At 39.4% G+C, this 25,222-nt stretch overlaps 1 protein-coding gene across 3 annotated transcripts in view; it reads left to right on the top strand.

Moving 5' to 3' along the window:
* The window catches only part of shq1 (SHQ1, H/ACA ribonucleoprotein assembly factor), a 95,106-nt gene that overhangs the window by 36,273 nt on the left and 33,611 nt on the right, over positions 1-25,222 (top strand). For all 3 annotated transcript variants that reach the window (XM_061923952.1, XM_061923951.1, XM_061923953.1), the window contains exons 8-10: positions 4,017-4,174; positions 7,705-7,758; positions 17,143-17,266. In XM_061923952.1, the coding sequence (XP_061779936.1) occupies positions 4,017-4,174; positions 7,705-7,758; positions 17,143-17,266 (336 nt within the window). The remainder of the gene's footprint in view (positions 1-4,016; positions 4,175-7,704; positions 7,759-17,142; positions 17,267-25,222) is intronic.

Here is a 25,222-nt window from a genome sequence, read left to right as displayed (position 1 = left end):
AAGATTTTGTTATACATGAACTCTTTTGACTCTACGGCCCTATTGCTCATACTCACAACCCTCTTTGTATTGTGTCGAAATAAAAATGTCTTAAGTTTGTGCTGAAGCTATTGATTATTTTAGTAATCCAGTAATATATCGATTATTTTGTTTGATGAATGGAGTAATCGGATTCAACAATTGATAGCTTCAAAGCGTATTTTAAAGAATATACTTGAAACTTTTTTTTTTTCAAATAAATCAACATTGAAATTGCACTTTTATATTTACCTTTAGCATTTGGTGTGCGTTATTGCAAATTAAAAAAATATATATTCTGCTGCCGCCGTATAGATTACAGGACCGACCCCCCCCCACTCCATTGCAGAGGCCATGCAGAAAATATGTCAGCGTATTTAAAATTCTGGATACTCCCATGCGTCCGGATTTTATTTTGATTACTCATTAAAGGATTAATCGAAGCAACACAATATAAATCAAAGCTTATGTTTTTTATCAGATTGATTTAATCAATTTATTGCTGAAGCCCTATTTTATTTGTTATAGTTGCTTGTGGCAGATTCCAATTCTATATATCTATACTTAAGAGTTCCAACGTCAGTGTCAAAACATGACAAATTTCATAGCTGGGATTTGTGAATTTTTAGTCCAAACGAAAATTTAGTTGTAAACACATCTGAATTTTCTTCATTTTAGCGAAGTGTTCTTTTTAGTATGGCTTAGTTGTTGTCGTTTCACAGCAACTGTTTGTTTTGGGCATGGCATTCCATTACAATTGGTCATTGGCCAGCCATAGAACTTATTTTGACCGTTTTGTCAGAATATGTGTATGAAAAAAATGATCACAAAATATAAAATAAGATGAATCCATTGTTTTTATTATGTCATCTTTGTATATCGAGAGTTATAGACGCTACTTGGTTGGCTCAAACCTCCATCTATTCTCTTTTGCTGTGAACACTTCCATACTGCGGGTTGAAGGTGTGTTTGTTTCAGTTATTGCCTTCTTGGAATTAAGTTTTACTCATTAATTTATTTTCAATTGCTGCTGCAGAAATCCTACACTTGTTTTTTTTGCCTTCTGCATGTCCTCAACAGCTCTTTTAACAATGGTACTTTTTTTGCCAACATTAAATGTTCAAATGTATTCAGTGGGGTCGTGCTGTTTTGCAAATACAGTTTGTAAGTATTCAAAGTAGAGGAAATTTAGCTGTTATAGAAGTAGCTCTGTAACAAAACTGGTCATGTATAATTTATAAATTACAAAGAACAAAGTCAAGGGATTCATTAAAAATGCAATGACTGCAGCATCTGTTCTTGTACATCAGTGTATGATATTAAACTTAATATCCAAGTAAATACATTTTCCAATTTTAAGCCTGTTAAACCATTCAGTAAATGTTGTATGACTTAAGGTAAAAAACAACAACAAAAAACACTGAAACATTATTGGTTTTATTCTCAACTGTGGGTGAGGTTTATGGCAAAACAATCGAATTGACTAAAACTATCTATTTTTAGGCCCAATGATTGTGGAATCCCATTAAAGTTTGACTCAGATTTTAAATTCGAAAAACAAATCAGCAGCGTCGTTCAAAAAAGCTTTTATCAATTACGCCAAATAGCGAAAGTGAAACCGCTTCTATCAGGACATGATCTTGAGAAATTAATCCACGCCTTTATCTCGACTCGTCTTGATTATTGTAATGCCCTGTATGTTGGCATTAGCCAGGCCTCCCTCGCCCGCCTGCAGCTCGTGCAGAACTCTGCTGCTCGTCTGCTAACACAGACCCGCAGACGTGAGCACATCACCCCTATTTTAGCGTCCCTTCACTGGCTCCCTGTGCGTTACCGAATCAATTTTAAACTCCTTTTATTTGTTTTTAAATGTCTAAACAACCTCGCGCCAACCTATCTCTCCGACCTCCTTCAGCCTTACTGCCCCACCCGATCCTTAAGATCAGCCGATCAGCTGCTGTTGACGGTCCCTGACACAAGGCTGAAGCTTAGAGGTGACAGAGCTTTCGCCGTTGCTGCTCCCAAGCTCTGGAACGACCTACCCCTGAGTGTTAGACAAGCCTCCTCTCTTCCTGTTTTTAAATCTCTCTTAAAAACATACTTTTATTCCATGGCTTTTAACACTGAGTGATATCCATCCTGCAATGGCGCCCCATAATACACCTGCTGTGATCCTGTTTTTATGTTTTTATGTTTTTATTAATTCTATTTTAATTATTTATTTTTTATCGTGTTCTGTTTGTGTTGTGTTGTGTTTGCTCGGTACTCGTTTTATCTTTTAACCTGTTCATTGTACAGCACTTTGGCTACCCCTGTGGTAAATTTTAAATGTGCTTTATAAATAAAGTTGATTTGATTTGATTAAATGATGCAATTTTAAAACATTTTCTAAATTGATCAGCGACAGCAGGGGTCTCAAACTCAATTTACCTGGGGGCCACTGGATGCAGAAACTGGGGGAGACTGGGCCGCAAGAAAAGATTTGTTAGAAAAATCTAACATGCACTTTTTAATGAATTCACCTTCTTTGAATGGCTATCCCGCCCTAGGAACATACTTGCCAACCCTCCCGATTTTTCCGGGAGACTCCCGAATTTCAGTGCCCCTCCCGACAATCTCCCGGGGCAACCATTCTCCCGAATTTGTCCCGATTTTCACCCGGACAACAATATTAAGGGCGTGCTGTGATAGCACTGCCTTTAACGTCCTCTACAACCTGTCGTCGCGTCCGCTTTTTCACCATACAAACCGCGTGCTGGCCCAGTCACATGTTGTATGAGGCTTCTGCAGACACACGTAAGTGACTGCAAGACATACTTGATCAACAGACATACAGGTCACACTGAGGGTGGCCGTATAAACAACTTTATCACTGTTACAAATATGCGCCACACTGTGAACCCACACCAAACAAGAATGACAAACGGGATAACATCCGCACCGTAAGACAACATAAACACAACAGAACAAATACCCAGTACACCTTGCAGCCCTAACTCTTCCGGGCTACAATATACACCCCCGCTACCACCAAACCCCGCCCACCTCAACCGACGCACGGAGAGGAGGGTTGATGTGGGGGGTGGGGGGTTTGGTGGTAGCGGGGGTGTATATTGTAGCCCGGAAGAGTTAGGGCTGCATGGGATTCTGGGTATTTGTTCTGTTGTGTTTATGTTGTGTTACGGTGTGGATGTTCTCCCAAAATGTGTTTGTCATTCTTGTTTGGTGTGGGTTCACTGTGTGGCGCATATTTGTAACACTGTTAAAGTTGTTTATACGGCCACCCTCAGTGTGACCTGTATGGCTGTTGACCAAGTATGTCTTGCAGTCACTTATGTGTGTACAGAAGACAAATACAACATGTGACTGAACTGGCACGCTGTTTGTACAAGTTGTAGAGGGCGCTAAAGGCAGTGCCATCACGGCACGCCCTTAATATTGTTGTTTGGGTGAAAATCGGCAGACATTTGAGAGAATGGTTGCCCTGAAATTCGGGAGTCTCCCGGAAAAATTGGGATGGTTGGCAAGTATGACGCTGTCAAGCGCCATTCATATAAAACTCGCGGGCCGCACTAATATTACATTTTCATATTAAGGTGCGGGCCGCAAAATAACGTTTCGCGGGCCGCAATTGGCCCGCGGGCCGCGTGTCTGAGACCCCTGAGCTACAGCCTGCTGTCAGTCATTGTCACATTGGCACGAAGGCAGCGCAATAAAGCCTATCAATGAGCTTGTGGGCGGTCTAAAGAGACAAGCTTCAGTCTGAGCGGCGGTTTTCCGCCTGGCACAAGTGTTTGACTCGTCTTCATTCAATAGGGTTAAAATATTTTTGGACATTAACATGTGTATGGGACAAAAACTGTCTTTTTAAAAAGTGCGGGCTAAAAGGCCCCCCCTGAATTGTACCATGAATAGTGTAAAAAATGTTTTAGTTTACGTAACAAAATCAATTGTATTGTTTTTACCACTAATGCCTGTTCTGTAATGTTCTCATGCAGCCATATTGTTCAGTGACGATGAGAAAGAGCAGATGAGAAAATTCACCAACCGATCCTACCTGCTCGACAAGACTTCACGTTACCAAGTGTGGCTTAGCCTAGTGGACATCCTATTGGCTTACGCCTATGAAGTGCGCTCCACAGAGGGAGACTACAACGTAAGTGACTGTGTTTATGTGCGAAAAGGCAACTCCTCTTGAGAAGCACTTGGCTTTGGATGGCAAAGTGCTCTCTTTTTAAATCCTTTAGACCCCAATTCCATTATATTCATGGCTTTCAGAGATTACCAGCATATCCAGGAGCTCAGTCAAGGCCTCTTTATGTGTCACTCCTTTAATGCGAGTGCACTGAGGCAAGGTGACGAGGCGGATTCATTGCAGAAGACAATTCACAGGATACAGACAGACAAACATGCATACTCTAGAGCGGTGTTTTTCAACCTTTTTTGAGCCAAGGCACATTTTTTGCGTTGAAAAAATTCGGAGGCACACCACCAGCAGGAATCATTAAAAAACTAAACACAGTTGACAGTAAAAAGTTTAAAGTCAATTGTTGGGTATGACTTTAAACCATAACCAAGCGTGCATCAATGTTGCTCTTGTCTCAAAGTAGGTGTACTGTCACCACCTGTCACATCCCGCCCTGACTTATTTTGAGTTTTTTGCTGTTTTCCTGTGTGTAGTGTTTTAGTTCTTGTCTTGCGCTCCTAATTTGGTGGCTTTTTCTCTTTTTTTGGTATTTTCCTGTAGCAGTTTCATGTCTTCCTTGACCGCTATTCCCCACACCTGCTTTGTTTAAGCAATCAAGAATATTTCAGTTGTTTTTATCCTTCTTTGTGGGGACATTGTTGATTGTCATGTCATGTTCGGATGTACTTTGTGGACACCGTCTTTGCTCCACAGTAAGTCTTTGCTGTCGTCCAGCATTCTGTTTTTGTTTACTTTGTAGCCAGTTCAGTTTTAGTTTTCTTCTGCATAGCCTTCCCTAAGCTTCAATGCCTTTTCTTAGGGGCACTCACCTTTCGTTTATTTTTGGTTTAAGCATTATACACCTTTTTACCTGCACACTGCCTCCCGCTGTTCCCGACATCTACAGCGCAATTAGCTACCGGCTGCCACCTACTGATATGGAAGAGTATTACACGGTTACTCTGCCGAGCTCTAGACAGCACCGACACTCAACAACAACACATATGTGCAGACTATAATTACTGGTTTGCAAAAAATATTTTTAACCCAAATAAGTGAAACTAGATGATCTCCCACGGCACACCAGACTGTATCTCACGGCCGCGGCACAGTGGTTGAAAAACACTGCTCTAGAGGGGCAAATGTTTGATCCCTGCTAATTTTGTAAGTTACCACCGTACACAGATATGAACAGTCCAAAATAGTTATGGTGAGTTAATAGTAAGAGACAGACGGAATATAAAGAAAATCCAGAAAATAAAGGTTACGAATTAAATTGTATTTGATCGATGGTAATAGTTATTTGATCCGCTATTAAACCGCAAATGTTCAGATTCCCTAAGACCGTTTATTAGTGTTGTTCCTTTAAGATAGTACTCCTACATGCAACTCATTGTGTGGATAAACGACACCTCATTTATAGACAAGACTGGAATGTCCTACATGAAGCTTGGTGAGAAAGAACCCACTGTTGGCACATTTATTTGGAAATAGAAAAATACAAGCTACCAGTACATCACATTCCTTCTGTAACTCTATGTAAGATTTTACCCAGTGGGGTCAGGATGATTCTGTAAGGGGGAGGAACCAGACCAGAATTACAAGAGAGGCGCTGATTTGTGATCCCTAGGGCGGAGCGATATTCGCCTCATTAGTATCACATGTTGCTGTAATGGAGTGAGATCCTGCAGTGTCCGCACGGTCGCCCTGCTCAAGAAGACAAGTCCATGGCAATGAACACTTGATTGACTCAGACAAGGCTTGGGAAAATATAGTGTCGCCACATGAAACCAAAATTGAGCTTTTTGGCCTTATAAAACCTAACCATGTGTGGAGTCAGAGAAATGATGAACACAACCCCAACAAAAAAACATTCCTACTGTCAAATAGGGAGGTGTGCACTTTCTGCTTCAGAGCCATTTATCTGACTAAAAGATATAGACTACGGTACTATTAGTGTGTGTACTATTAAAGTAAACAATAAATGTCATGTAAAACAAATTATTAGTTTTTCCGAACATTACCCTAATCATAAACATAACCTGTATGTAATGTCAGCGTGGACAAAAAGGATATAAACTTGATATAAAGGTAAAGTTTTGCTGGCTGTCATAAGTTTGTGATCAACAGTAAATTACAGTATGTTTATAGTTTGTATGCGGTAGAAGCACACTATAGTGGAACGGCAGCATGTCAAAGGAACAGATTAATGAAAATTAATTAATGTGCAAATGAAATTGACCTATTACTCCACATTAATCACTAAATTGACGCACTGTGATCGACGGTGCAAAGTACAAACATACATGCTCTGATAATAGGACTGAGCAAAGTTCATTTTGATTAAAATAAAATTGATTTGTACAACAGAAAAGGTTAAAGATAAGGAGTGCTCACATACGTACATAGGTACCTACGCTCCCACATACATACACAAATACAGTACATATTTACATACCTAAAGTTCGTACATCCACACGCACATTCAATATACAAACATACACATACTGTACATATACACTTACTGTACAAACACATATACACACTCTGTACATATACATTCACTGTACAAACACATATACACATTCTGTACACATACATTCATTGTACAAACACATATACACATTCTGTACATATACAAGTACATATGCATACTTATACTCATGCACATAATCACGTTTCATCAAACATATATTAACGTTGTTGCCCTAGGGTAAACTGGGTGTAACACATGGCACACTGACAAAGCTTAACCTATTGTTACTATAACAATCTACAAGGTTAATGTAGGTTGCTTCTCTTTCTCCCCCTCCATTTTTCTGTATTCTTTCGTATCTCAAGTTATCATTACGTATATGTATTGTTGCATTTAAACAACTGTATTGTTGATAATAAAGGTAAATTATTGGTATTGTTCATTATCAATAGCGCTATTTCTATTGGTATTTGTATTGATCCATTTGTAGTGTAATAATGCTCATTGTCATTTCTGTATTATTTTTTATTTTTCGCTAACTGCTTATTTGCTATTACTTTTACCATCATATTTGTACATGTCGTATTTGCTGATGTTGCTCTATTGTTGTTGTTGTTGTTGTTTGCTGTTGTTGTTTTTGTCTCTCTGTCTAATCCCCCTCTTGTCCCCACAATTTCCCCCTCTGTCTTCTTTTTTTTCTCTTTCTATCCCCTCCTGCTCTGGCCCGGCTGCACTAAATGATAATATAAATACATTTAATAAAGTCAAATACAAATAAGGCAACAAGAGAAGTATCCTACACTTCTCTTTTGTAAAGTAAATCTGAACAGCCGACATGGGCATCTACATCAACTATATGATTTGCCTGAGAAGCTGGACAGGACAAAAAAAAAAAAAAAAAAAAGATAAGGAGTGGCGGTATTTGCATTTATTTATTTTTAAAACAAAATTGTACTGGATTTTTTTTTATATTCTGTATTTTGCTATTTACCGGTCTATTTTTTGTTGTTTGTCATTGATACAGGTGGAGTCCCCGTGGGCTATCAGAAAACTCAGCGGCACGCTATGTTGGCTGGAGGTGAGTTCGGCCTGAAAAAAAAGAAGAACGTTAGAGAGCCAAGCCTTTACAGTAATCATATTTCCTAACAATAAATGCGTGTGACACACTGCAGTGGATTGGAACATTGTGATTTTATACATGTTGTCTTTGCTGTAATTTCATGTTGAGCATCTGCTTCTGCTGTTATTAATAGGATAGGATAGACTTTTATTCATCCCACAATGGGCAAATTACGTTGTTGCAGAGCAGGTGTTTACATACAGGAGCAGAAGTATATAATGAAAAACTAAATATGTATAGATAAAATAAAACAAAAAACACTAACATCTGGATTGCACACCAAGAAAAAAGATCATAGTAATCACATAAGTGCGTTGTAAAGTCTTATGGCTGTGGGTAGAAAAGACCTGCAGTTGCACTACTTCTTGCACTGTGGATGTAACAGTCTAATGCTGAAGGAGCTCCTCAGGGCTTCCACAGTGCATGGGGTGAGAAGTATTGGACATTATGAATGTCAACTTGGTCAGCATTCTTCTGTCAGCCACCTCCTCAATGCTGTCTAGTGGGCAACCTAGGACAGAGTCAGCTCTCTTCATTAGTTCATTAAGTTTGTTCCTGTCTCCGACCGTGCTCTTAAACTTATAGTAGTCATTCTTTTTCTATACCACTTGTTCCCATAAGACTCAATTTCAATGTGGTTTTGGTTTGGGTAGTTTGGCTAAGTGATGAGCATTCTTTCAATTCATACTGTATGCATTTTAAAAGATATTGCCATTTCTAGGTTATAATAGAATGAATTTACCTGACATTTAGTGCTTCATTCACTCTACTCATGCAGTTTATTTTGTTTGCATTGTCTTTGTGTTGTTGATTGTTTCACACTCTTATTGAAATCGTGAACTACTGCTATTGAAGTATCTACAGTGCATTCGGAAAGTATTCACAGCGCTTCAATTTTTTCCACATTTTGTTATGTTACAGCCTAACCTCAGAATTTTACACACAATACCCCATAATTACAATGTGAAAACTTATTTTAAGAAATCACATGTGCATAAGTATTCACAGCCTTTGCTCAATACTTTGTTAATGCACTTTTGGCAGTAGTTACAGCCGACGCTACAAGCTTGACACACCTATCTTTGGGCGGTTTTGCCCATTCCTCTTTGCAGCACCTGTCAAGCTCCATCAGGTTGGGTGGGAATCCTTGGTGCACAGCGATTTCTAGATCTCTCTAGAGATGTTAAAGGGGAACATTATCACCAGACCTATGTAAGCGTCAATATATACCTTGATGTTGCAGAAAAAAGACCATATATTTTTTTAACCGATTTCCGAACACTAAATGGGTGAATTTTGGCGAATTAAACGCCTTTCTATTATTCGCTCTCGGAGTGATGACGTCACAACGGGAAGCAATCCGCCATTTTCTCAAACACATTACAAACACCGAATCAAATCAGCTCTGTTATTTTTCGTTTTTTCGACTGTTTTCCGTACCTTGGAGATATCATGCCTCGTCGGTGTGTTGTCGGAGGGTGTAACAACACGAACAGGAACGGATTCAAGTTGCACCAGTGGCCCAAAGATGTGAAAGTGGCAAGAAATTGGACGAAATTTGTTCAAAATACGAGGGTGTGGGGAAAGCCGACGAAAATGGTAAAGTGTGCATTCGCACACTTTACCGACGAATGCTATGCTACGACAGAGATGGCAAGAATGTGTGGGTATCCTGCGACACTCAAAGCAGATGCATTTCCAACGATAAAGTCAAAGAAATCTGCCGCCAGACCCCCATTGAATCTGCTGGAGTGTGTGAGATATTCAGGGACAAAGGACCTCGGTAGCAGTTCGTTCCCGCAGACGAGCGAGCTAAACCCCCTGGATGTCTTGGCTCACACTGCTTCTACCGTCCCTTATGCCACCGAAAATGATCAAGAGAAGAATATCGAACCTAGCTTCCCTGGCCTGCTGACATCAACTCCAAAACTGGACAGATCAGCTTTCAGGAAAAGAGAGCGGGTGAGGGTATGTCTACAGAATATATTAATTGATGAAAACTTTATTCATTACTCGCGGTTTTACGTAAATTATTATACATAAACTGTGTTTACCAATAATTTAGCTTAAAAACATTACAACACTTAAAAACAAACACATACCAATCGTTGGTTAGAAGGCGATCGCCAAATTCGTCCTCGCTTTCTCCCGTGTCGCTGGCTGTCGTGTCGTTTTCGTCGGTTTCGCTTGCATACGGTTCAAACCGATATGGCTCAATAGCTTCAGTTTCTTCTTCAATTTCGCTTAAGCCGCTGGAATTCGAGTCTGACTCCGAGCTAATGTCCCTATACCTTGCTGTTCTATCCGCCATGTTTGTTTGTATTGGCATCACTATGTGACGTCACAGGAAAATGGACGGGTGTATATAACGATGGTTAAAATCAGGCACTTTGAAGCTTTTTTTAGGGATATTGCGTGATGGGTAAAATTTTGAAAAAAACTTCGAAAAATAAAATAAGCCACTGGGAACTGATTTTTAATGGTTTTAACCCTTCTGAAATTGTGATAATGTTCCCCTTTAAATCTGATTCAAGTCAAAGCTCTGGTTAGGTACACTAAAGGACAATTTCATAGTTGTCCTGAAGCCATTCCTTTTATATCTTAGCTGTGTGCTTAGGGTCGTTGTCCTGTTGAATGATGAACCGGCACCCCAGTCTTGAGTTCAAGAGCGCTTTCGACCAGGTTTTCATCCAGAAGGTCTCTGTACATGGCTGCATACATCTTTCCCTCTATGCCTCGAGACAATCCTGTCTCCGAGGTCTACAGACAATTGCTTCGACTTCATGCTTGAATGGTGCTCTGCCATGCACTGTCAAGTGTGGGACACGATATATAGACCAGTGTGTGGCTTTCCAATCACTTGAATTTACCACAAGTGGACTCTATTTACGCTGTAGGAACATCTCAAGGATGATCACTTGAAACAGGATGCAACAGAGCTCCCTTCTGAGCTTAATGGTAAAGGCTGTAAATACTTATGTTCATGTGATTTCTTAGTGGTTTTTGTAATACATTTGCACAACTGTCTAAAAATACTTTTTCACATTGTCTTTATGGTGTACTGTGTGTATAATTTTGAGGACAAAAAATGAAGTTATTCCATTTTGGAATAAGGCTGTAACATAACAAAATGTGGAAAAAGCAAAGTGATCTGAGTACTTTCCAGAGGCACCGTATGCTCCTCTCTTCACGGGTCGTCAGTGTTAACAAGCTCATTACACATTTTGGATCATTAAGAAGGAAACCAAACAAGTTGTACCTCTAATGCCTGACAATATGCTAATTGTAGACCGTCATAATAGCACAAGTCATAGCAAATAGAATTACAAAAATAACATTGTATTTACTTAACCTGTTTCTTTAGTACATATCCTTACAGACAAGGACACAATCTCTTATTGTCTTGAGACAGTCCACTTTCTACATTAAAATGCTGAAGCAGCAGGAAATGGTTTATTTCAGCTGCCCTTCTGGAGCAGATAACAGTCAAGTGGTTGATATTTCACATTGATTTGACAGGAAAATTGTAGTTTCACTGTGTGAGTCCGCCACTTAACCCTGCTATTAAGCTTTGCAGCATTTTATATTCATGTCTTAGACACCGCTGAGGGTTATTTATTTCTCTAAAGGATTATAGACACTACTGAACATACTTGCCAACCCTCCCGGATTTTCCGGGAGACTCCCGAAATTCAGCGCCTCTCCCGAAAACCTCCCGGGACAAATTTTCTCCCGAAATTCAGGCACACTATATAAACAGCGTACCTGCCCAATCATGTTATAACTGTAGAATGATCGAGGGCGAGTTCTTGGTTTCTTATGTGGGTTTATTGTTAGGCAGTTTCATTAATGTCCTCCCACCGCGGTAACAACACACAACAACAGCAGTCACGTTTTGTCTACCGTAAAGCAGTTCGTCTGCCGTAAACAGCAATGTTGTGACACTCTTAAACAGGACAATACTGCCATCTAGTGCATTTGATGAAAGCACTTTTTGCGTGCCACACAGCAATGCATCATCAGTGAGGGTGTTCAGCATGGTTAGAAAAATAGTGACAAATAGAACAAGGATGGACAATTCAACCCTTAACTCAACAATGAGTAGATGAGTGTTGTGTGTGTATGTGTGTAAATAAATGAACACTGAAATCAAGTATTTATTTTATTTATATATATATGAAATACTTGACTTGGTGAATCCTAGCTGTAAATATACTCCTCCCCTCTTAACCACGCCCCCAAACACGCCCCGCCCCGCCCCACCCCCCACCTCCTGAAATCGGAGGTCTCAAGGTTGGCAAGTATGCTACTGAATAATCACCATTGGTAATAACATGCTGTGGATCCCATATCAAGGAACCAGTGAAACTTGGGGCCCAACCTTACAGAATATTGGTATAGTAACAATTGGAAATATTGACTTTTTTTGTTTGTTTTTCCTTTACCCAAACACAAAACTTGTCGAACACGTTCACAGTAGCCTGGAAAAAAATACTAAAATGTTTGAAATAAGATATGTATTTAGACTTGGTTCATACGTATTTGATCTCCTGCTGATTATAGAGGTTTGCCCCGTTTCAAAGAGTTGCAGCGGTGTGATGCTTCGTTATGGCCGTTGCCAGCATTGCACACATTTTGTGAAGCAGTTTGTCCAATCATCTTTAGAGATACTATGTTGGCTGTTCCCTCCCCAGATTATTATTAGGGTTAAGGTCCAGAAACTCGCTTGGTCAGTCCGGGACCTTAATGTGGCTTTTTCTGAATTGCACTTTTGTTACTTGTGCTGTATTGTTAAGTCGTCTTTCTGGAAGCACAATTCACAGCCTATCTACAGTTTTCAGGTGATGAGCAAGTTGTCTTCCTGTACCCTTAGCAGAGAAACATCCAGAAAAGCAGATTGTTTTTACTACCATGTTTGACTGTAGGGATAGTTGAGTTAGTGCCAAAGAGCAAAATTTAGTTTATATTTTATATATTTATTAACTGTTTGTATCACATTCTCCCAAGTCTTCTCTGATACATTCAGATGATCATTGGAAAACCAAAAGACCTGCTATAGATGTGCTTTCTTGAGCAGGTGGACTTCGCAGGCAATGTAGGATCTCAGTGCATTATAGCTAGTTGTGTTCATCTTACTCACCAAGCTAACTTGTAGACCAAACCATCCTTGTGCAGCTCTACAATCTTGTCCTTGAGGGCCTTTGACAGCTTTTTGGTCTACCCATTGTGGTGAAGAGGTTTAAATGCAAAACACTGTTTCTATCACAGATGTAGAGGCCTGGGCCGATAACAAATGTTGCTTGATGATATATTGACCTATAAATTATTGCAGATAATTATTGCCATTATTTTTATGAGACCAAATTAATGTAATAATGCATAATATGTAATGCATGTATATCCTTTCAAATCCAATAAACTTGTATTTCTTGTATATTTTTACATTTTAATTGGAATGAAAACTTTTAAATCTTGAAGTTGTAACAAGAAAATATACTTTGTTAGCAAATTTTTGCACTTAAATAAAAATCACAACAAAAAGCAGTAAAATCTGTTAAAGAGGAGGTAGGGGGGCCTCAAATATACCCAAACAAAACAATAAATAAAATGGCTAAAAAAAGTATTGACAAACAAAGTTACACTTCAATATTGAACATGTAGGCAGAGGTAAAGTTGTACATTACTTAAATTACAATCAAGTTAGGACCTTTTTAAACAAAAGTGCAGAGTAATAATATAAAAACGATGGTATAAGCAGATGTATTATTGGCCATATGCAAAAAAAAAAATTAAGTCTGGCAGATTCCGAGTGAGGAACGCCAACATGACATGACAACATGACACAGCGCTTTTAGAAATGCTAGTTTCATAACAATATTAAATGGCACCGTGTCTTTGGCAAAGTATTTAACCACACTCTCTATCAGCGCATACTATTTTGCACTGTTTTGTTTACACTGACGTGGCTTGTTCACCAAACGCGACATTAGTGTGGTCTGTCGGGTGTTGTGTTTCAAGTGGGCGTGCAGATTTGTTGTAGTCGCGCACATTCGGCAAACTGGCTCCTCGGTGTTGATAGGCTCATCTTGCTCCAAAGGTTTGAATTAAATTACTCCCACAATGTGATCATTTTGTCCATGTTAGATACTACATGCTAACTAGTTGCAATGTGTGTGATGCCAGCGGGCCAGCGGCTCCGCCTCGCCGCACAGAGTCAAAGATACTTAATGAGGACAAGAGAATGTATCCCTTTCTTTTCTTTCCGCTATGGCACAAACATGCATAGCTGCTAAAAGCGACAAAAAGAATAAATGCTCTTGAAGCATGCACATGGCCATTTATCGACTCTGGAAAACTTACCGACTTAATTTTCATTTAGCTGCGTTTAATTGACTTATGGAATATCGGCCTGGGCCTACAAATGTTCTTTACTCTAAGTACAGTACTTGCTCAGGTTCGGTGTACTTTTTCAAAGAGACATGGCTACATGACAGGACCACATAACCGGTCTGTCTGTGGGGGTCAAAATAGTTGTTTAATATCCATCCATCCATCTTTTTGCTGTTTGGCTTGTCCTCATTGGGTTCATGAGGGAACTTTGATCGATTGATTGAGACTTTTATTAGTAGATTGCACAGTACAGTACATATTCCGTACAATTGACCACTAAATGGTAACACCCGAATAAGTTTTTCAACTTGTTTAAGTCGGGCGTCCACGTCATACTTCCCAACCCTCCCGGATTTTCCGGGAGACTCCCGAAATTCAGCGCCTCTCCCGAAAACCTCCCGGGACAAATCTTCTCCCGAAATTCAGGCACACAATATAAACAGCGTACCTGCCCAATAACGTTATAACTATAGAATGATGGAGGGCGAGTTCTTGGTTTCTTATGTGGGTTTATTGTTAGGCAGGTTCATTAACGTCCTCCCAGCGCGGTAACAACACACAACAGCAGTCACGTTTTTGTCTACTGTAAAGCAGTTCGTCTGCCATAAACAGCAATGCTGTGACACTCTTAAACAGGACAATACTGCCATCTAGTGCATTTGATGAAAGCACTTTTTGTGTGCCACACAGCAATGCATCATCAGAGAGGGCGTTCAAAACGCATGGTTAGAAAAATAGTGACAAATAGAACAAGAATGGACAATTCAACCCTTAACTCAACAATGAGTAGATGAGTGTTATGTGTGTGTATATGTGTAAATAAATGAACACTGAAATTCAAGTATTTCTTTTATATATATATATATATATAATGAAATACTTGACTTGGTGAATCCTAGCTGTAAATATACTCCTCCCCTCTTAACCACGCCCCCAACCACGCCCCCTGCCCGCCCCCACCCGAAATTGAAGGTCTCAAGGTTGGCAAGTATGGTCCACGTTAATCAATTCATGGTATAAATATATACAGCATAATACAGTCATCACACAAGTTAATCATCAGAGTATATACATTGAATTATTTACATTATTTACAATCCGGGGGTTGGGATGTGGAGGGGGTTGGGGCTTGGGGGTTAGGTTGGGTTGCTATCAGCACTTCAGTCATCAACAATTATATCATCTGAGAAATGGACATTGAAACAGTGTAGGTCTGACTTGGTAGGATATGTACAGCGAGCAGTGAACATAGTGAGCTCAGAAAGCATAAGAACAAGTATATACATTTGATTATTTAGAATCTGGGGAGGTGGAATGTGGTGGGGGAGGGTGTTAGTCTAGGGTTGTAGTTGCCTGGAGGTGTTCTTAGCTCATCTCAGCTGACTACGGGCGGGAGGTTAGTTGCAAGTCAATCACAGGACACAAATAGACAAAAAACAGCCATTCACACTCGTATTCACACCTATGGACAATTAAGAGGCTCCCTAACATGCATGTTTTGGGGATATGGGAGAAAGCCATAGTGCCCAAAACCCACGCACACACAAAGGAAAACTCCTCGCAGAGAACCCCAAATAAAAAATGTAACCCTTGATATTACCAACCTCGTCATGTCCGTTGTGTCCTGAGCAAGACACTAAACCCTTGCTCCTGATGGGTGCTGGTTAGCGCCTTGCATGGCAGCTCCCTCCATCAGTGTGTGAATGTGTGTGTGAATGGGTAAATGTGGAAGTAGTGTCAAAGCGCTTTGAGTACCTTGAAGGTAGAAAAGCGCTATACAAGTACAACCCATTTATCATTTATTTATATATCCAGATTGTGAGGCCAACCTGCTAATCACTGTGCACCCTAGGGAGAGATCAAATACGTATTTTACTTTATCACATACAAATCGTTGTTTACCCTTTTCATTTAATGTTTCTAGATAATTTCTAAATTTCTGTTGCATGTGTGTGCTATGTTAAAATACACTTACCGTAAAATCATACTTAAAAGATGTAAAATTTAGAAAATTAGCGGGGTATCAAATGCATCTTCTCGAACCTGTTGAGGATTGCCAGTATGTGAATGGCTGTCAGAAATCTGCTTACGTCCAACATGTTTGACATTCGAATGACTATATCAACATCACTCGAAAATCCGCAAACTCAAGAGTTTTTTTTTCATTGACTACAGAAAGGAGTAGTAGCTGTCCTGCTGTCTTGACAACACAGTAAAAGAGCCTCCAACTGTTTGAATCCACATCTGTCAGTCACATTTTCTAAATATCTGCCTGCCTTCCTGAGTGCCTCAAAGCCCATATTAAGCTCCACTTACTCACCCCCCTCTGTGACCTGTCTTACACACGTGTGTTCTTTTCTGCTCTGCACAACCATACCTTGCACTTCTACCTTGCCTTTTTTTTCTCTCACATTCCCTCCTCTGTGGTGTGTGATACAGTACTTGTCCTCAGTCGACTGTGCTGGTGTGACTGAATTCCCTGCCTGCAGCATCCAGCTTTATTTACACTCCTGCTAATCAAACCAGAGGGAGAGCATGATCTCTAATTATACCCACTTGCGAGCTCACTGTGTACCCTTACAAGACTCGGTGAAAGAGAAGGATAGAAGGGGATAAAATAATCCCCTGGCTCTGCAACTGTTACTGGAGAAATATAAGTATGGAGATGCAGTGTTGAAAGTCAAACCGCAATTAACAGTCCAGTGTTGGGTGCAGTGGGCGTTGGAGGCATCTTTTTGTAAGCTCTATAAATGGAAGGGTTGTTAAAAGTAATTGGCACACAACCGACTGGAATGAACAGCAATAGGATAGGAGCCATGGTAAAGAAAATAAAATGCAAAAAAAGCCTCCTGCAGCTGTTGTCTGTCTAAATCAGTGTTTACTGCTCTTTGCATGTCAATGTGGTTTTGTTCAGGATATCCTTTGTGAGGCTGTCTCTCCTCTTTCCGTCAGACGTACAGCTCCTTACAAGAAGTCCTGGTGTCATTTGGAAGAAGGGTTTTATGCTATCCACTCTACCGGCACTTCGACATGGTGGCGGCTGCCATTTATGACATAGCTGGAATACTACAGTCAGGTGAGTTTTCCTTCACTGCAGTGGAGCCCCCCATCCACCAAATGTCTTGGAAGTTCCTCGAACTAGGGGGTTACAGTGGCCCATTGTGTTTTCAGTCCCAGGAACCTTTATTTGCAATTATATTAAAGATGTAGAATTACACATTGACTGCAAAATTTACCTACTCAGTGGCCTAGTGCAGTGGTTCTCAAATGGGGGTACGCGTACCCCTGGGGGTACTTGAAGGTATGCCAAGGGGTACGTGAGATTTTTTTTTAAATATTCTAAAAAGAGCAACAATTCAAAAATCCTTTATAAATATATTTATTGAATAATACTTCAACAAAATATGAATGTAAGTTCATAAACTGAACATCAAATCAAGTAGGCTATTCCATTCATTACCATAAACCCAGAGTTTCCCCCATGCCATGATGGTTTGACCCTCACTAAAATGTCTGTCAAAAAGAACTGTGAAAAGAAATGCAACAATGCAATATTCAGTGTTGACAGCTAGATTTTTTGTGGACATGTTCCATAAATATTGATGTTAAAGATTTCTTTTTTTTGTGAAGAAATGTTTAGAATTAAGTTCATGAATCCAGATGGATCGATTACAATCCCCAAAGAGGGCACTTTAAGTTGATGATTACTTCTATGTGTAGAAATCTTTATTTATAATTGAATCACTTGTTCATTTTTCAACAAGTTTTTAGTTATTTGTATATCTTTTTTTCCCAAATAGTTCAAGAAAGACCACTACAAATGAGCAATATTTTGCACTGTTATACAATTTAATAAATCAGAAACTGATGACATAGTGCTGTATTTTACTTCTTTATCTCTTTTTTTCAACCAAAAATACTTTGCTCTGATTAGGGGGTACTTGAATTAAAAAAATGTTCAAAGGGGGTACATCACTGAAAAAAGGTTGAGAACCACTGGCCTAGTGGTTAGAGTGTCCGCCTTGAGATCGGTGGGTTATGAGTTCAAACCCCGGCCGAGTCATACCAAAGACTATAAAAATGGGACCCATTACCTCCCTGCTTGGCACTCAGCATCAAGGGTTGGAATTGGGGGTTAAATCACCAAAAATTATTCCCGGGCGCGGCACCACTGCTGCCCACTGCTCCCCTCACCTCCCAGGGGGTGAACAAGGGGGTGGGTCAAATGCAGAGGACAAATTTCACCACACCTAGTGTGTGTGTGACAATCATTGGTACTTTCAAATGTAAGCATAGACACTCTTTGAATTACATATTTATTGTGAAAAAAACATGTGCTAAGAAAAAAGCTATTGGTGAAGTGGTTGGACTTGTATCTTTTGGCCCAGATAAACACAATAGTCGGCATTTCGGCGTCAGTTCCTAAGGTCCAAATGCATACAGTTCCGAAGCAAAGTTCCTGTTGTATAAAAGGGGGTTAACTTCATCCTTTTGTGCTTATTTCCCATTCCCGAGAAAACAAAGCGCTTTGAGTACCGTACCCTGAAGGTAGAAAAGCGCTATACAAGTACAACCCATTTATCATTTATCATTTAACTATCCCTTATTGATTATAGTTTATTAGTGCCTGCTTTGTGGTTTCCTTTGTAAAGTGTTTGAAAAAAAAAAGTTTGTTCCAAAGGCGCTTAACAGCCTTTTTTTCACCATGTAGTAGAGTTCAGTTGGTCAGGCAGTTAATAAAATAAAAAAGAAGCGGCACAAAAAATAGACGGAATCCTTGAATATCTCGCATTTAAATAATAATAACCCTTCAGTACAACAGTACCCTGAGGCCCTTTTCCACCAAAAGTTCAGTAAGTTTTAGTTCCTGAAACCTCTAGTTCTCTGGAATGACCAGTTTTTCTGTAATTACCACCATTAAAATGTTCATCTTCGTCAGGACAGTAAAAGTATGTGTTTTTCAAAGCGGAAAGATTCCCAGCTTATACGGTAGTTATGATTTTACATTGTATTGGACAATATAATTGGTACTCAAGGCACCATTCTGACTGACTGTTACACAGAATTGCATTCTGGGTAATGATGTCATTTTGACCTGTTGCATTAAGAGTACACACAGCTGAGATAGGCTCCATCACCCCCGCGACCCCGAATGGGACAAGCGGTAGAAAATGGATGGATGGATGGAGGGTCAATGTTCTTTATAATTCAATGAATAATCGCCTTTATTGCTCAATTGTATTATATAGGTAATATTCAATTGTCTCAAAACTTTTAATTTAATGTTCATTTATTATGTTTGTGTAACGTACTTCATGTGAAACTTCACATGGGAGTAAACTTGTAACAGCAAAAATCCAGCAACATGTGAAGTGATGTCATGTTAGTTGACTCACGGATTCAAACACAAACTATTAGCATTTCGACCAGGACCTCTTTATCTCCCTTATCATTGGTTTCAACTTTCTCTAGACGTTAGCTTGTTTGCAAGAAAATATGTCATACAATCAGGTAACATATTTTATCGTAAAAAAATATGTTAATTATCCCCCAAATTAGCTGAAAACGTACTGTTGCAGAAAATAATTCTTTGTGATTAGATGTAATTTTCAACGGCTAAATCGCCCCCTTTAACAACCAAAGTTGAACAATACCTTGACAGATTGCCTGTTTGGCCAAGCGGATAACACCCATCCCTTTCACTTGAGTAAATTGGGTTTGAAGCCCAGAAGGGACTAGAAGAACAAGTCTTTTTTTTGGGGGGGGGGCAAATTCACATCTTTGAGTCAAATAGTTTCATACAAACTACTACAACATACATTTATAATTTATTTTAAGATTTAAATCACTTCACAGTTAAACGGGATCTACCATTCATTCTACATTCCAGCAGCATTTCAGTTTAACTTCATAATGATAAATGATAAATGGGTTATACTTGTATAGCGCTTTTCTACCTTCAAGGTACTCAAAGCGCTTTGACAGTATTTCCACATTCACCCATTCACACACACATTCACACACTGATGGCGGGAGCTGCCATGCAAGGCGCTAACCTGCAGCCATCAGGAGCAAGGGGTGAAGTGTCTTGCCCAAGGACACAACGGACGTGACTAGGATGGTAGAGGGTGGGGATTGAACCCCAGTAACCAGCAACACTCCGATTGCTGGCATGGCCACTCTACCAACTTCGCCACGCCGTCCCTCTTACGCATGATCTGTTACAGGCTATTAAATTGATATACAAATCGATTGTAGAGGTATACAGTTCTTCAGCTCTTCAATTTTCAAACCATTCCTAATGTTTATTCAAAATTTCTAAATTAATTCTGCAGCCATTCAACTTTTAAATTCAGCTTCAGCAATCATTGTAGCATTAACATTCCTATCGGAATTGCATAATTTCTAGTTTCAATTGTTGTTGCTTATTGTGCAATGTACTTTGACAATTTTTCAAGTGTCATTCTCGAGACTTTTAATTACTTTTTTTTAAATTAAAGACTACTAGCAACAAATCTAATCTTTTTCCGGTGTTATTATAAAATGTAGTCGTGTTTAGAGACTCTTAACTTCTGTCCCTCGATGTCGCTGACGAAAGAGGCGAGCTATAGCAAGCATTACATACTCGCTTCATGCTGCTCCAGTTGGACTTTCACTTCTTAAAAGCCGCCATTGTCCTCTTAATATTTGCACATTTTGTAGATGGCTGTCTAGTTATGTCCACATCACAGACATGCTGACAACGCTCCAGACAGTGGCGCGCGTCTTATATTTACATCCATCGGTGGTCGAGTTTTGGGTACCGTTACGTCCCTTGTCAATAGTGAGCAAATAGGCAAAATTAACAATCGATTCTGATGAGCAGAACTAGTCAGTGTCGGTCGTAACCAGGCCCAACTAACTTAACAAAAAACTACCTTCAAGCAGAACTGGTCACTTTCCGTCATAACCGAGCCTCAACAAACTTTCCTCTCAACAGCAGCTGTGCTCGCTCGCTCGCTTGCATCAACACGCACACACTCCACTCAGCCACTGACACGTTCATGGCCACAAAAATATTCGGACAATGCCAAACCACACACTGTAAATGCCAGGTTGTTATACTATAATGCGGTTCACACACAGCGTTTGCGCTGACACATGGAAAATTAAGGGGAACATTAGTTCTCAGTCATCGTGATATTTTAAACAATTGAGGCTTATTCTTGACTGTTGCTGTCAAGCACTCCTATTACCGGTACTAAGATAATGTAGAAGCACTGTTGGTGTCTCCCACTGTATACCTTCCATTTCTTCTTGGTATAGGGCTATTTTTACAAGACGAAGGGTTGTTTTTTCTATTCATTTGCTGTGGCAAAAAGTCATTCAGTTCAGAGCAAATATTTTGCAAGGCAAGAAAATTGTGGTGAAAATGTACTGTGTAAATGAATTGCACTATGCAACATATCCACGAAGCTCATCAGGACACTGGTCTGTTTCTATTTTTTCTGGAGAGGGCAGGACTAGAAAATGTGCATTAGCAATAATGGACTGTTAGCTTTGGAATATATAATATATCAAAGCTCACCTTAATCTTTAAATCAAAAGCCCCCTTTGTCTGATGAGACAACATACACTGGCTATGATTATGCAGTCTCCAATGATGGTAATACGGGTAAATGACAGCAAATTAAAGGCCTTTTAAACCCCAGATTAACATTTCTGTGCCTCATTAGGTAGGAATGGAGGTTGGCCAAGAGAGGCAGGGGAACAGCAGCTGGTCTCACTTTCCCCCTCACTTTTACTCTTAACCTTGTAAGCATTCTCACTGCCAAGACAAGGCTTGTTTAAACCCTGTCGGTAGATTGCAGTACTGCCTGAAACTTTGTCCTACATAACTGTAATTTTGATGCAAATAAACACATACATAAAATATTGCAAATGTAAAAAAATATATATATAAAAAAAGCTATGAATTTGAAATTGTATATGCTTAAATTTTATTTTGTGCTTCTCTGTATATGGTCCAGAAGAAAACTGATCAGTATTAAAGTTTAAATATCCTAAAATATCGTAAATTCCGCACTATAGGCGGCTACTTTATTCCTAGACTTTGAAACCTGCGGCTAATTTATGTTTTGTTTTTTTTGCTAATTGCCATAATTGTTTGTGTTCAATATTGGTACAAGCAATAGAAAATGGATGGATGGATGGATTGTTCATTAAACCCAAGCCGAGGACTGAAATGGTGTGTTATTATTTGTGCTATGGCACCATCTTTTGCACGAGTTCGCTCACTGCAGGCGCTGCTAGTTGAAAATATATTTCCTGTTTAAGTGCCTTAAACCGGAAGTAAAACTGTCAATAGCATTTCTGCTCGAATGGATTCTTCATTCATCCCTCTAAGCAACATTTGTAAGTTTCATAATTTAACTAAAACGATTAATACTTACTAAACCGTCCCAATGGTTGATATCTGTAGGAGTGTTTTTATTCAAATATGTATGCGCTATCGCAGTGTAACGAAGCTAGCGTCCTTAGCATGAGCTAATATACTAACATGTCTACGAGTGTCTGTGTTAATAATATTAACTTACAATGGCATTAATTTTGTATTGTTTCACCAAAATGTTTGAGTCTGTTTTGCTGATTTGAGAGCTAGCTTCTGCAGCTAGTGGGTCCATGACGATGACTTCTGTTTTGTTTCATCAGCCTTTATATTGCCATGTCACAGGCACCGTTTGGAAACAGTTAAAGTATGAAAATAACCATTTATAAATAATTTCTGTGTGAATAACTAATCTCACAACGTATTTAATTTCGCCTAAATTTTTAGTAGGTGCGGAAAAATCCCGGTGCGCTCTTTAGTCCGGAAAATACAGTATTTAAAGCAGAGCATGGATAATGTTTTCCCAAGTGTAATTCTTTTTTTAAATAAACCATCTTTACATTTTGAAAACTAGTGTAATTGAGCATTTCATCTGGAAGCTGGTGTATGATGATTGTTTTGCATGCCTGCTTTAGAGCTACTGGCACAGCCCGACAGGATGCGCCAATATACTCATTATTGTGACGAAAGAGCTGACAAGCGCTTTAAAAGTCTCAATGAAAGTATTTGTGTGGCATGGACACAAGCCTTGAGTGCACATTGGGTTGTGACGTCGTCATTTCACCAAAGTAGTGCATTTCTTGTACTCAAGCTGTTTTGGGATTTATGTACTCTGGAAGGCAAAAAATTATTTTTTTAAGAGCTGTAATATGAATTTTTCCTTTTTTAAACTACCACCGCTTGTTACATAATTTTCTATGTCAAAACTACACTTTAACATCTAATACATCTGGGTATGCCAGTTCATTAATCAGCTGTAAAGGAATGTATACACTTTAGCTTCACTCATAACAATGTTCCCCCTTTATGAAATTGTCTTATTGTATAATCTTAACCCGCTGCTATACAGGCATGAGAAATACATAACACACTCCATGGTGTAACTTTCCTAATCCTTAACTGCTGCATGCAAAGTATAGTTTGCGAAACATGCTAATGTGTTGCCTATGATAAATAGACCACATGGTGGCGCCATTATGAAACCCAAAAGTTTGCCCCCACAATTGATTGATTTTAAAAGTCAAGAATCGATTTTTTATATATATACTCTACCTTTATAGCCGACCGATTGGTTGAAGATGGCTTACAAACATGGCCGCCATCAAGCAAAACACTGTTTGCAGGACAAGCTACAAATAGCTCATTAACCATTTGTCTAAACCAGGGTGCCTAAACATTGTGAGATACTGTATCTGAAGTACATGTGTAGGAACATGTCTTTTAAAGGGGTCATATTAGTATTATTTTGTTATGCATATAAAATACTTTCTTGTGGCTTAAATAACATGTACATTAATGGTTCTTTGGTCAAAATGTTGCATAGATTGTTTTACAGACCATCTTTATGCTGGTTTCTGACCATCACAATATTATGTCACTCGACATCCATTGCTTTCTGTCTCCCCTAGAGAGGGGAGGTTACCCACATATGCGGTTTCTCATAGTCATTCACATTGACGTCTCTTATGCGGGCTCTGTATCGAGGATGTCGTTGTGGCTTGTACAGCCCTTTGAGACTTTTGTGATTTAGGGCTATATAAATGCACATTGATTGATTGATTGATTGATCTCTCCAGTATGCGCTGTTTTGTGGGTGGTCTTATTTACGTGCCTCCACTTCGACTGCGTCTTCTCCCCGCTAGCCATGTTGGTAGTTTTTTGCGCTTCCATATGGAGTCTACTGTTCGAACCATACTCTACTTTATATTAGAAATGGCAACAGTGGAGGATGCATGTGCATGTACGAGCCAGTCTGCCCCACATAAAGAGGATAGATATAAAGAAGGAGCTCATCGACTACAGCGTCGTACTGCAATGGTGGACTTGTGCAAAGCTCGTCGGGTAAATATTTACCATATATGGAGATATCTGCTGACGTCACATGTTAGAAAACTGTCACAAGTTGTGCAAATTCCAAACGGCTCGTTTGGAGGAAGTATGAAGGAAGGCAAGATTGTTTTATAAATATCTCCACCATGACTCCACGGTTTGATTTCAAATTTTCGTTACTTATGCAGATCCCAAATACACAATACCAACAGTTAAAGGGGAACATTATCACAATTTCAGAAGGGTTAAAACCATTAAAAATCAGTTCCCAGTGGCTTATTTTATTTTTCGAAGTTTTTTTCTAAATTTTACCCATCACACAATATCCCTAAAAATAAGCTTCAAAATGCCTGATTTTAACCATCGTTATATACACCCGTCCATTTTCCTGTGACGTCACACAGTGATGCCAATACAAACAAACATGGCGGATAGAACAGCAAGGTATAGCGACATTAGCTCGGATTCAGACTCGGATTTCAGCGGCTTAAGCGATTTAACAGATTACGCATGTATTGAAACGGATGGTTGTAGTGTGGAGGCAGGTAGCGAAAACGAAATTGAAGAAGAAACTGAAGCTATTGAGCCATATCGGTTTGAACCGTATGCAAGCGA

The sequence above is a fragment of the Nerophis lumbriciformis genome, linkage group LG28, assembly GCF_033978685.3.
Source record: "Nerophis lumbriciformis linkage group LG28, RoL_Nlum_v2.1, whole genome shotgun sequence".
Classification (NCBI taxonomy): domain Eukaryota; kingdom Metazoa; phylum Chordata; class Actinopteri; order Syngnathiformes; family Syngnathidae; genus Nerophis; species Nerophis lumbriciformis.
This window is presented reverse-complemented; position numbering and strand designations above follow the sequence as displayed.